The 13,244-nt window shown below is 65.0% G+C and overlaps 1 protein-coding gene across 1 annotated transcript; it reads left to right on the forward strand.

Annotated features, from left to right (window-relative positions):
* Positions 1-1,164: 1,164 nt before the first annotated feature.
* Positions 1,165-13,219, forward strand: CLCN2 (chloride voltage-gated channel 2). The gene is made up of 23 exons (XM_041405821.1): positions 1,165-1,235; positions 5,565-5,709; positions 6,152-6,283; positions 6,396-6,524; positions 7,045-7,178; positions 7,264-7,341; positions 7,443-7,521; positions 8,113-8,238; positions 8,306-8,390; positions 8,499-8,600; positions 8,685-8,769; positions 8,847-9,002; positions 9,441-9,510; positions 9,707-9,817; positions 10,032-10,245; positions 10,344-10,477; positions 10,590-10,741; positions 10,823-10,928; positions 10,994-11,067; positions 11,990-12,028; positions 12,241-12,345; positions 12,418-12,504; positions 12,584-13,219. The coding sequence occupies exons 1-23, from the start codon at positions 1,185-1,187 to the stop codon at positions 12,788-12,790; spliced, it is 2,601 nt and encodes an 866-aa protein (XP_041261755.1). The 5' UTR covers positions 1,165-1,184; the 3' UTR covers positions 12,791-13,219.
* The last annotated feature ends 25 nt before the right edge of the window (positions 13,220-13,244 follow it).

The raw sequence follows: 13,244 nt of genomic DNA on the forward strand, positions 1-13,244 counted from the left end.
GAGCTCCGTGCCTGGGGATACAATGAGCGGGAACCCATTTTGTCAACTCCCTGCCTCAAACTGGTTCATGTCGGGCAATGAACCCTCCCAGACTGGCACAGGAGATCTCCCAGCCCCCAGCCCAGCCATGCCACCCACCCTTGAGGGTTCCGACGTCAAACCAGAGGGTGGCACCTGGGCAGTGAGAACCAGCCCGTTCCTGATCCCGCAGCATCAGCCCAGCAGTGCCACAGCTCTGGCTTTCCCTGCACCCAGCTTCTGCCACAAAAGTGCCATCCTGTGCCCTGGGGAGGAGGGTGAGTGTGGCCCTGCCAGCTGCCTCGGTCACCCCTGAGCCCGTGGTGGCGCTGAGGCAGCCAGCCTGCCATGCCGGAGCACCTTCCCCAAGGATTGCCGGTGCCAAGCTCGACCCGTGTGCCTCTCTGGAGAGGACTGAGCCTCTGCTGCCCGGCGAGCTCAGCAAGGAAGAGTGGAGCCCACCTCTCTGGCTAGGGGCTGACAGTCCCGGGACGCTGAGCAGCATCACGGTAAGGATGAGCTCCCTGACAGCTTTGCGTGGTGAAGTCCCCACAGTGCCAAGGTGCCCTGCGCTCCTCGGGCATTGACAGGTGCCCCCGTGCCCTTCATGACGAGACAGACCTCAGGCACTCTGCTCCCACCAATCTGTCCCCCAGCCGGGCATCCCATGAGCCTGGAGGTGACCGCCTGCAGGGTTTTAGCACTCTCGTCCCACATCTGAGCAGGGGAACGCACAGGGAAGCAGCGCCCAGCCCCACGCCAGCATCTTGTACCTGTGGGAAGAGGGAGCACGGTGTCCCGGGGGAAGCTGGCCCGTGCCCACGTCACCCACGCCAGCTGTCACCCTCACCTGCGCCACTGCGTGCCCGGGGTGCCATCCTGGGCAAAGGCCACGGTGGATGCGGTCCCGCCACAGGACGGAGTTTCCAGGCGGACTCCTCTTGACAGAGCCGGGCGCTGGGTGCCCAGCGCTGCCGGTCCGGTACCGGGCGCCGCCGGTGCCGGTGCAGGGCGCCGCCGGTGCCGGGCGCTACCGGCGGAGGCGGAGCGCGGCCGATCCCTCCCCCGGGCAGTGCCCCGGGCCCGGTGCCCGCGGCCGCCGCGGGCACCGGCAGCGGCACCGGCACCGGGACGGCGCGGAGCGGAGCGGCGGCAGCGGCGGCACCATGGCCTCCGAGAGCGAGGCGCAGCGGGCGCTGCAATATGAGCAGACCCTGGTGAGTACCGGGGGCACCGGGCGGGCACCGGGCGCCGGTGTGGCACAGGACGCGACGGGGCGCGATGGAACACCCGGGGGTTTTGGGGGTCGGGGGGCGCTGCCCTGCTCAGGGCGGTAGAACTCTGCCGTGCCCTGTCTGGGATGCTGCCTCCTGTTTGGGATGTCACCCCCAGCGCCCCTCCGGCTGTGGAGGAGCCCAGCTGAGCCCCCACCCCCAGGGCAGGATTTCTGCACACACCTCACCGCCCCCTGGCAGCACCCCTCTCCCCTGGGAAGGGCTGCCCGCCCTGCGGGGCTGCCAGAGGCGCCAGCCGGGCACGCTGCTCTCCCCCGCGCTGCGTGTGCCCGGCCCTCTGCCCCAAGATACGGTATCTCCCCTGCCTGCAACCTTAGCCCCATGTTTACAACTCCTTTGCCTCAGAGACCTCCTCACTGGCACCAGGGTGTCCCATTGTCCTGGGGTGTCTTCCTTCCCCGCTGTTTTCCCAGCCACTCCGCTGCCTGCGGCCCTCAAACATCACGGGCAAAGGTTCTTTTCCCTGGCCTCCGCTTGGGACGGTGCCCAAGGCGGACGGTACTTTGCCCTGGCAAAGGCATTTGGACAGGCAGGGCCAGGGAGGTGTGCAGGGAAGCAGGGACTGCGTGGCCACAGAGCTGTGCCCACGGCTGCCCAAGGTTGCCTGAGCCGGCTGCTGTGAGCGGGACGGGCTCTGCTGAGCCTTACCCACCCAGCATGGGCAGCGTCAGGGCACTGCTGCGCTCTGCGCCCTCGGCACTGCCTTTCCCAGCTCCCAAACCTTTCTTCTGGCGCTGGGCCTCAGTGCTCACCCCAGGCTGCGCTGTCAGGTGGCTGCAGGACACCAGCTGGCCGTGGGAGCCCCGGCTGTGCCGTCATCTCCGCGACCTTGCTGACCCCACGGTCCTTCCCGGCAGCGCTGAGTCAGGGAGCACTCGGGGGCAGGAGCAGGGGTGAATGGTGGCGGTGCCTCTCCCTGCCGCCAGCTCCAGACGGCCCCCCTGGGCGCCCTGGTCACGGTGGGTGAGCAGAGAGGCCATCCCAGGCGGGCACCGGGCGGAGGAGCCTGCGGGCAGCGCGTGAGGGGAGAGGCACGCTGGGCTGGCATCGGGGCGGCCGTGCTCGGCACCAGCAGACTTTGCCCTCCTTTTCTTTGGGCAGGGTAGCACCCATGCCCTGGGTGCTCCGTGGTGCCCATCCCCGTGGCCTCTGGGCTCACCGAGGCTCGTGGAAGCTCCTGGGGCTCGTGGGTGAGGCTGGGTGCGGGCTCCTGTCCTGTAGCCTCACACCTGCGTTTTGGGAGCTGCCTGGGCACGTGCTGGGCAGGAGGAGTGCCCAGCCCTCCCCAGTGCATCTGAGGCACCACCAGCTCCTGCCAGCACCTGCCAGGATGGTCCGGATCCAGCTGGAGCCTGGCATGAGCTGGTCTGAGCTGGACAGCCTGGGGACAGCTCTTGCTGCTTGTGCTCACAGCCAAATCATCACAGCCAGGCTGCAGGGCTGACCACATGCCCTTCCCGTCCCCAGATTTCACAAGCCCTGGGATGCCATGGGTCTTGGGGCCCCAGACCTCAAGGTCTCCCTGGGGTCCCCATGCTGGACAGGTGTTCGTGGGAACCCCTGGCATGCCAAGGGTGCTGGGGTGCACATCAGCCCCAGTGTCCCCCACATGCCAGGCTGTGGTGGCAGGGAGCAATGGGCCCCGTGGGGGGGATTAAGCTTGACAAACTGCCCTTGTTCACTGCAGAGCCGCTCAGGGTGATTAGAGCCCGGCTAAGACGGGCAGCGTGACACACAGCCCCTGGCCTCTGCCTGCCCACTGCCAGCCCAGAGGACCCCCCAAACCTTTACCTTTAAAAACCTCCCCCAGGGGAACTCTCGGGGGAAGGATGGCTGGCAGTGACCATGAGGAGGTGGGCACCACTGCCAAGCCAGCTCGGTGCTGTGGGACAGGCTGGCACGGGGACATGGCAGCACCAGATGCCAGCGCCCGCCCCAGGCGCAGCATCGCCCGGGCACAGCAGGCACCATGGGCTGGCAGAGCCCAAGGGGCTGTGGCACAGCCGGTGCCTGCAGCGCAGGAGCTCAGGACCAACACAGTGGCCTTGGCCCATGCCCGTGTCCCCGAGTGCCCCCCGCCAGCCCCCCCTGTGCCCGCTCCCTGCCCGCCCGGCACTGTGATTGTTCAGCTGCTTCACGGCAGAGGCCGGAGTCCCGGGGCTGTTTGTGTTTCAAAAGGCCTTTGTGGAAAAATAACCCAAGCGGAGGAGGAGGAGGAGGAGGAAGGAGAGAGCCCATAACTGGCCCTAACAGCCATGCCAGGGCTGTGGGCACAGTAGCTGTGGCTGCTCAGCAATGGGCACCCATGGGGGTCCCATGTCCTGCCTGTGGGGCTGGGGCATGGGGCAGAGGGGTGGCATGGGGTGGCACACGGTGGCAGCAGGGTGCCATGGCCCCTTTGCTTGCATCCTTGTTGTAACAAGTGGGGTGTGCTCCAAAGTGAGGCAGAGGGGAGCGAATCCCACCACCCTCAGCCAGGCTGGAGCACTTGGGACTGGACATCCCACTGCGTGCCCCAGCACCGGGGGGGACAGTGTGGCAGCCCCTGGCACAGCCCCAGGAGGTAGACACAGAGCTGGTTTGCGGGGCACTCAGCCTGGGGGTGCTTCCGTCTTGGTTTGGGCTGGCCATGGGTCAGCAGTGGGGCCAGGCAGGCAAGTGCTTGGCAGGGTGACAGCACTCCTGGGGTGCCGGCCCATTTCATCTTCCAGAGCAAACAAGCTTTTTCTGAAGGGAGTCTTTGAATTCAAGACCCCGTGCGGGGCCAGGGTCCTCCTCTGGCAGCCGATGCTGGATTTGGCCCCTCAAGGTGGTCGTGCCTTTCCCCCCAGCTCTTTTCCACAGGGCAAGGAGCCGCTGAGCCCATGCTGAGCAGGAGTTTGGGGGAAAATCCATGCCAGGACCGGGTCAGCAGTGGAACTTAGTTCACCCTCCTCTCCCTGCCTGCATCCCCACCCTCCCTCCCGCTGCTGGGCACAACCCGGGTATTAGACAGCAGAGAATCCACCCGGCGCCGCTCTGGCTGCTTTGTGCTCTCCACCAAAGGGACCTGGGCAGGAGCACTGCCCCACAGGAGTGCGCCTTCACGCCATGCCCACGGGGAGCTGCCGTGTGCCAGCAGGCCAGGGGGCTGTGAGCAGGACCCGGGCATCGGGGTGGGCACTGCCGCCAGCAGCCGGGGCTGGGCTGCCCACGTGCCGAGCGTGGTGCCCACCCGTGGCGCTGCCCCTGGGCACGGGGAGCAGGGCGGCTGCGCCCCGGCTGGGCAGCCACGCGCTGCGCTGGCACGGCACGGCGGGTGGGCACGCCATCAGCATGGGGCTCACGTTGTCCCGACGTGGGAGCCTGGCAGGGCCCCCGCGGTCCTGAAGCCTCCCTTTGTGCCGGGCCAACCTCTGGCGCTTGGCATTCAGGTCGTGCGGGGGGGAGTGAGGCGGAAACCAAGCAACCGAGTCCTTGGCAGTGCCCGCCAGCGCGGGACAAATGCCCCCGGCTCAGCAGGGAGGACGGGCACAAAGAGCTCCTGGCCAGCATGAGGGGCACTGCCAGGGCCACCCCCTGCCAGGGGCAGGCCACGTGCCACAGCCAGGCAGGAGGCACCCGAGTAAAGGGGGGTGATCCCTATGTGGTCCCCTCTTCACAGCCCAGGGACCGCCCTGGGCTTGATGTTGTGCTCCCTCTCTCCTGGAACGGGGGGTACATCCTGCCCCTCACTGTCCCCTTGCCTCCCTGCTGCCAGCTGAGACCAGCCAGCTCATGTCACATATGACCTGCCAAGGCTGCATTTTGGAGGGGGTATCCCAGCCTTGCTCTCAGCAATGTCGGAGTGTGGTGCCTGCAGAGCTGCAGCACAACCCCAATACCAGCGCTCAGAGAGTCTCCTGGCCAAACTGGCCACGCTCCCATCACTGGAGGCCCTTCCCCACCCTCCACCCCGGTGTAGTGCCTGGGGCACCTGGGCAGGGCCAGAGACTGGTACCGACGTTTCAGCTGCCTGCTTTGGGCAAGGAGGCAAAACAATCACCATTGATCCACACTCGCCTTATCTGCCTGGCTCCTTCCCACGCCCTGGAGGGCAGTCGGGCACTCCCACAGGTGCCTCCACCCCTTTGCCTTGGGGTGCTGTGGCTGTTCCCTCACCTGGCACACTGTGCCAGTATGGCCACTGCTGCCCTGACTCAGTTTCCCCACTTGGGCGCAGGGCTTGGGGTACCAGCCTCCCTGACACTCCTGCCTCTCCTTTTCTCCCAGATGTATGGGCGTTACACGCAGGACTTGGGCACCTTCGCCAAGGATGAGGCAGCCCGGCTGCGGCTGCAGGAGGGGGACACGGCCCCGCCCCGCCGCCCCTCCGAGCTGCTGGAGTACACCCAGGGCCGCTGTGCCCCCTGTCGTGGTAAGGGTCACCGGGATACGGACACGGGTGGGCACAGCACAGTCTGGACACGGCTGCCCACCCCGCCACGGAGGCGCGGGTAGAGTTTCCCTGGCTGTCATGGGACACCGGCGCCGAGGACAATGCCACCTGCCCGGCGGGCAGCAGGGACACAATGGCCCGAAATAGCCGGGCACGCTGCAGGGACCGGGGGCCCCCAGCCCCTCTAGCTGGGGCCGTGCCAGGGAGGCTGTGCTGGTGGGAGGTGCATGCCCAGTGTGACTGTGCAGAGTCAGCTGGCTGTGACAGCTGGACACAGCAGTGCTCCTGCACCAAACAGTGCCAGCTGTGCTGGGTCAGTGCTGCTGGTTGTGAGCATTTCTGCTGCTGCCAGCCTGCCTCTGCCACCTCAGTGTGCCCATCCCTGGGGCATCCAGCCTTGAACCCGCCCTTGTGTCCGCAGTCTGCGCCTTGCAGTGCCAGCGGTTCCTCATCTCCAAGGTGGGAGAGGACTGGGTCTTCCTCATACTGCTGGGACTGGTCATGGCACTGGTCAGCTGGGCCATGGATTTCGCCATCGCCACGTGCCTCCAAGGTAGGCAGGTACCAATGGGTTCCTGGGGCCATGGCAGGGCAGGGGTGGCCATGCCATAGGGCCATGCCATGTGCCTTGCCACCCACCACCCACTGACTGGCTGTTCCCACAGCTCAGAAGTGGATGTACGGGGGTCTGGACGCCAACGTGCTGCTGCAGTACATGGCCTGGGTCACCTACCCCACTGTGCTCATCACCTTCTCAGCTGGCTTCACCCAGATCCTTGCCCCCCAGGCCGTGGGTAGGGCATCAAGGGGCTGCCTGCACCCTAAACAGGGTGTTCACTCCCTGGGGCTGTGCCTGGGTGTATCCCTGGAGGTCCTGGGAGTCTTTCTAGGGATATGGGCTGGTCTTCAGAGGGTCTCCTAGGGACTATGGTTTGGACGCCATCCTGAGCTATGGGGTTGGGGATCTTCTAAGGCCTATGAGAGAGAGGTCCTCAGAGATTGTCCTGTGAGTTAAGGGGTGGATTTCCTCCTGGGCTATGAGGCTTGCAGGCTTGGGGGGTCTTCCTAGGGTGAAGACGTGATCTTCAGAGGGTCTCCTGGGGGCTATGAAATTGGGGTCCCTGTGGGGCTGTGGGTTGAGTTGCGCCTACATAAACATGGGGCTGTTCCTGCCAACTGTACTGTGGGAAGAGGTGTCTCTGGGACCTCCCTGTGGCAGTGAGCTGTGGCAAAGCATCAAGGGTTAGCCCCCAGAACCACGGGGCAGTGTCCCCCCTTCATGGCTATTGGTCAAGGCTGTCCCCACATCACCAGGCTCAGGGATCCCTGAGATGAAGACCATCCTGCGGGGCGTCGTGCTGAAGGAGTACCTCACCTTCAAGACCTTTGTGGCCAAGGTGATCGGCCTGACGTGTGCCCTGGGCAGCGGCATGCCCCTGGGCAAGGAGGTGAGGGCAGTGCCAGGGCAGGGTGAGCAGGGGGCCAGGGAGTGAGGCTGAGGGCAATGTCCTCAATCTCCTGTTGTCCTCTCAGGGTCCCTTTGTCCACATCGCCAGCATGTGTGCAACCTTGCTCAGCCGCTTCCTCTCCCTCTTTGGGGGCTTCTACGAGGTGAGCAAGGCAGGCTGGCCCCAGGAGGATCAACCCGTGCCCACCTGCTGGCAGTGCCTAGGTTTGGGGGCAGTGCCCACTCACTCCTGTCTCCCTCACAGAATGAGGCAAGAAACATTGAAATGCTGGCAGCTGCCTGTGCTGTCGGTGTTGGCTGCTGCTTCGCCGCCCCCATCGGAGGTAGGGTCACCCCGGGCCTCCCCACAACCCCCACACCTCCCGCCCAGGCAGCAGGGTCCACCTGGAGAGGCAAGCAGGACCCCCAGGACAGCTGGCATGGGAGAGGGCAGTGCTGCTCAGCAGGGAGGAGGAAGGGAGGAGCGGGCAGCATCCTCCCAGATGTGTAACGTCCGCTCTTGTCCTCTCCCCTGCCGCCCTGCGCTCCAGGGAGCTCCCCACTCCAGCCCCGCTGAGCCCTGCCCGTAGGTTGGTGACGTGTCTGACTCTTTCCTTGCCCTTTGCCTGCAACCCTATCTGTCTGTCTGTCCATCTGTGTGCACCCCACTCCATCCCAGTGCCACCCCTCGTGTCACTGCCCACATCCCTGTGCTGCCCTCTCGCCTGTGCAGGCTTGTGCTTGGCCCGCTGTGCCCGGCTGGCACCGGCCCCGTGCTTTGCCAGGGAAGCCCTTGAACTGCCCCGTAGTGTGTCCGTGGGGCAGCCAGACCCCCGTGGGCTCTGCACGAGTGTGGACTCAGGGTGGGAAGCATGCCAGGCACCGGGGGCCTGCCTAGGTTTCTCCACCTCCCCTGTGCACTTCCCCAATGCCAGGCGTCCTCTTCAGCATCGAGGTCACCTCCACCTTCTTTGCCGTCCGCAACTACTGGCGCGGCTTCTTCGCTGCCACCTTCAGCGCCTTCATCTTCCGTGTCCTTGCTGTCTGGAACAAGGATGAAGGTACCTGAGGCGGGGTGAGGGCACAGGGGTCCCCTGCCCAGCCCCACTGAGCCCCACCATCCCCCAGAGACAATCACGGCACTGTTCAAAACCCGCTTCCGCCTCGACTTCCCCTTCGACCTGCAGGAGCTGCCTGCCTTCGCCGTCATCGGGTGAGTGCGGCCATCCCAGCACCCATCCCAGGGCCCCAGGGGTGGCAGTGGTGGCGCTGGTGGTGCTGGTGGTGGCAGCAGGACACCTCTTCCCTTGGCTCTGCCCAGGATCGCCAGCGGCTTCGGGGGCGCACTCTTCGTCTACCTCAACCGCAAGATTGTGCAGTTCATGCGCCGCCAGAAGACCATCAACCGCTTCCTCATGAAGAAGTAGGTGCCCAGCAGTCCCCAGCAGCAGGGCGATGGAGCTGGGGCTGCACCAAAATCACCCCCTGCCCTGTGCCGCCCTGCCAGGCGCCTGCTCTTCCCTGCCCTGGTGACGCTGATCATCTCCACGCTGACCTTCCCGCCCGGCTTTGGACAGTTCATGGCTGGCCAGGTACCCGCCGTGGGGTGGCACACCAGTCCCCACCCCAGGGCCACCACAAGCCCCAGCTGACCCCTGCCCATCACCAGCTCACCCAGAAGGACACCCTGGTGACACTCTTTGACAACCAGACGTGGGCCAAGCAGGGGATCAATGATGAGTTCGAATACTTGGGCATCCTGGAGGCCTGGCTCCATCCCCGCTCCAATGTCTTTGTCACACTTGTTGTCTTCATCCTCATGAAGGTGGGTGCCTACTTCCCCTGTCATCGCCAAGGTACCACCAGGAGGTTATGGAGAGGATTTCCTGGATGCCATCAGGGAGGTGCCAGATTGTTACCAGAAAGGTGGCACCAGAAGGCACTGGGTGGCTGCTGCAAGAGTCCACCAAGGTGTTTGCTGGGTGGTGCTGGCATGCCATCAAAGAGATCTTGGCTGGGAGCCACCAACATGCCACCAGGGAGGTTCTGGCTGCTTGCTCCTAGGTGCCACCAGGGAGGTGCTGGCCAGATGCCACCAAGTGCCACCAGGGAGGAGCTGGCAGGGTGCCCCTGGGAGGAGCCCATGCCCCATTGCAGGGTGCGGTGCCCACGTGCTGCTCCACAGCACCCAGCTGAGGGTCACAGCAGGGGCAGGAGGCAGGGCTGGGTCAGGGAGGGCAACTAATGGGTGTCTGCCCCACAGTTCTGGATGTCAGCCTTGGCCACTACCATCCCCGTGCCCTGTGGAGCCTTCATGCCCGTCTTCGTCATCGGTGAGACCCTGCACCTTGTGTGGGCACAGTGGGAGGAGGGAGCTGCCTCTCAGCCCACACTGGGCACCTGTGGGTGCCTCAGATGTCCCCTTGTCCCCTTCCCTGGCAGCATCAGGGAGAGGAGAGGAGAGGGTGTGAGGCTGGGCTGGGTACTGGGAGAGCCCTGTGCCCATTCCCAGCCCCTCTCTGCCTGCAGGGGCAGCCTTTGGGCGCCTGGTGGGGGAGAGCATGGCAGCCTGGTTCCCTGATGGCATCCACACGGACAGCAACATCTACCGCATCGTGCCGGGGGGCTACGCCGTGGTGGGTAAGCACTGAGCTGGAATGGTGGGCGTCATTTGGAGATGCTGCCCCACAGCTGAGGTGATGATCCCTGGAACTGGGAATGGTACCACCACTGGGAATAGTCCCAAGGGCTTCCCTTATGTGGTGGATGCCCCAGAGGGGGGAAGCCAGGGCGGGGACCTAGTCTGGTGGGCAGTACCTGACAGCCCTCCCCCTTCTCCTGGCGGTGGCTGCAGGGGCGGCCGCGCTGTCGGGTGCTGTCACCCACACGGTGTCCACGGCCGTCATCGTCTTCGAGCTGACGGGGCAGATCTCGCACATCCTGCCCGTCATGATCGCTGTCATCCTGGCCAATGCCGTCGCCCAGAGCCTCCAGCCCTCCCTCTACGACAGCATCATCCGTATCAAGAAGCTTCCCTACCTCCCCGAGCTGGGCTGGGGCCACCACGAGTGAGTTTGTGTCTCCTGTCCCAGCCCCAAACCCCTCACCAAGGCACAAGGGGAGGCGGTGGCATCACCCTGAGGCCACTGCTCTTGTCCCTGGGCAGGAAATACAACGTGCGGGTGGAGGACATCATGGTGCGGGATATCCGCTACGTCACCCTCAACTGCAAGTACCGGGACCTGCAGCAGGTCCTGCACAGCACCAAGATGAAGAACCTGCCACTGGTGGAGTCAGCTGGTGAGACACAGGCAGGGGCTCTGCCAGCATCCACAGCAGCCGTGGAGTGTGCCGTGGGTGGGTGGCAGAGGGAACGTCAGGAGCCAACGTGGCACCTTGCTGTGCCTGGCAGAGTCCATGATCCTGCTGGGCTCCATCGAGCGGACGCAGGTGGGAGCCCTGCTCAGCAGCCAGCTCAGTCCCCACCGCCGGCTGATGACACTGCGGCAGAACGTGCTGTCCGAGGACGGGCACCGGCTCTCCGATTCCAGCATCCGCTTCCAGGTGAGGCGTGTAGCCGTCCTGGGGGATGCCCGGTCAGGGTGCCCCCCACCACCGTCACCCTGCCACGCCATCCCCCCACAGATCAGCACAGAGACCTCCTCGGGCACCCCTGCCCGCCCCGCGCTCCGCAAGCCCCTGAAGCCGGCACTGAAGCGGGTGCCCAGCAGCCCGGCCGACAGCCCCCCAGGTGAGTCTGCATGGGCCCCTGGCCCCCCCGTGTCCCCGCCACTGACACCCCCTGTCCTCCCGCAGCTGGCAGCACTGACCACACTGGCATCGCCCTCAAGAGCCTCTTCTGTGCCAACGCTGCCACAGAGCCCACCGAGGTGAGAGCCCGGCCCTGCCCAGCCCTTCCCATCCCTGAATGGCCTTGCCTGGCCCTGCCCATTCCTTCCCATCCCTGACTGGCCTTGCCTGGCCCTGCCCAGCCCTGCCCATTCTTGTCACATCCCTTTCCATTCCTGTTCAACCCTGCCTGTCCCTTCCCATCCCTTTCCATCATTTTCTATCCCATCCCATCCCATCCCACCCCATCCCATTTTTACCCATCCCATCCCATCCCATGCCATGCCATCCCATGCCATGCCATGCCATGCCATCCCATCCCATCCCATCCCATCCCATCCCATCCCATCCCATCCCCTAACTGCTGTCTCTCCCGCGGGCCAGGCCCAGGGCACAGCCTATCACAAGGCCAAACGCGTCCGCATTTCCATTGTGGTAAGCTGCAGCCAATCGCAGCCTGGGCACAGCTCCTGCAGGCCAATCAGAGCCTGGCAGGAGTTCTCTGAACCAATCAGGGGCCTGGCAAGATTCTGCTTGGCCAATCACTTTGGGTCTATGTCTGTGCAGTCTGTCTTGGACAGTTACGATTCCATTCAACGAATCCTGGTGTGCATCCTCCCCATCCCAAACCTTCCAGGAACCGGGATGGGGAGCCCCCCAGCCATCACAACCGCGGGATTTGCCCCACTTTGCTCAGCCAATCATGGCACACCTTGCATTCTCTCCACCAATCACAAGCTTGGCTTGTCCAACTGTGGCCAATCAGGGTGTGACCGATGTCCTGTCAACCAATCACGTTTACCTGCCCTGCCCGTGTGCTGCCTGTACCCTGCCTGTACCCTCTGCGGTGCCCTGCCTGCATGTGCTGCCTGCACCCTCGCTGTGCCCCTTGCACCTGCCGTGCCCTGCTGCAGCGGCACCGCCTGCCGCCCGCAGGGCTGCTCCAACACGCCTCTCTTGCAGGAGGAGATGATCCTGGGTGACAAGATGACCCCAGCAGAGGTGAGGGGTTGGGGAGAAACAGGCAGGACCCTCCTGCTCAGAGGGATCCCAGACATCCCAAAGGGGTGCCAGAGCATGAGGTGGGTGTGGGGAGGTAGGGGGTGGATAACCCAAATTTCTCCATAACACCGGGTGTAAGGAGGACGGGAGGGCCCTTGCTGGCACTTGTGAGGGGGCCGTACCCCTTACCCTGCCCAATGGCACCTCCCCAGATCCTGGAGTGGGAAGAACAGCAGCTGGACCAGCTGGTGGACTTCAGCAGTGCCAAGATCGACCCCGCACCCTTCCAGCTGGTGGAGCACACCTCGCTGCACAAGGTGCGCCCACACCCCACCCCAGACCCCCACCCGCAACCCCCAGACCCTCAACTCAGCCCCCTCTTCCTGCAGACCCACACCATCTTCTCTCTGCTGGGCCTGGACCACGCATTTGTCACCAGCATCGGGCGGCTGGTGGGCATGGTGTCCCTCAAGGAGGTGAGCAGGGCACAGGGAGGCTGGAGGGGCACAGGGCAGAACCTGGAGCTGTCTGCCCATGGCTTTGGGGTCCCCGCAGCTGCGCAAGGCCATCGAGGGCTCACTGACGGGCAAGGGCGTGAAGGTGCGCCCGCCGCTCGCCAGCTTCCGCGACAGCACCGCCAGCACCACCGAGGCCGACACCACCGCCCTGCGCCAGCTCTGGGACCGCCACCAGCACCACCTCATGCCCCGCGAGGCTGGTCCTGGCGGCGACGATGATGACGACACCCCCAGGGGTCAGTGAGACCCTTGAGATCCACCCCCCTGTGTCCCCAGAAGCCACAAGGGCCCCCTGGCAGGTGCTGGGGCGTGCCTGCCCTGAGCCACTGACCCAGGCTCAGCACAGGAACGGGCACTCTCAGTCCAGTGCCTCTGCTCCCTCCCTGGGCTGGGGACCAGCCAAATGCCCCCCAGGCAGCCCCTGCTCCCCAACGACCTGCCAGCTCTTGGGGCTTCCCACTTTGCTACCTCTGTACCCCCCCAGCCCCTGGTGCCCCCCAGAATGGCCACTGCCCTCACACCCTCCATGAGCACCGCAATGTCCCTTCTCAGGGTGGCACGGGGCGGAGAGGGGCATCAGGTTGGGGTGTCCACGGCGACATGGGTGGGTATTGCCCCCTGTGCTCAGCACCTCATGGCTGGGAACAGGGGGTCCTGCTGCCTCTCTGCCGTGCACCTCTCCCCATGTAAATACAGAG

This window comes from Onychostruthus taczanowskii, unplaced genomic scaffold, assembly GCF_017590055.1.
Source record: "Onychostruthus taczanowskii isolate IOZ18803 unplaced genomic scaffold, ASM1759005v1 scaffold24, whole genome shotgun sequence".
Taxonomy (NCBI): Eukaryota; Metazoa; Chordata; class Aves; order Passeriformes; family Passeridae; genus Onychostruthus; species Onychostruthus taczanowskii.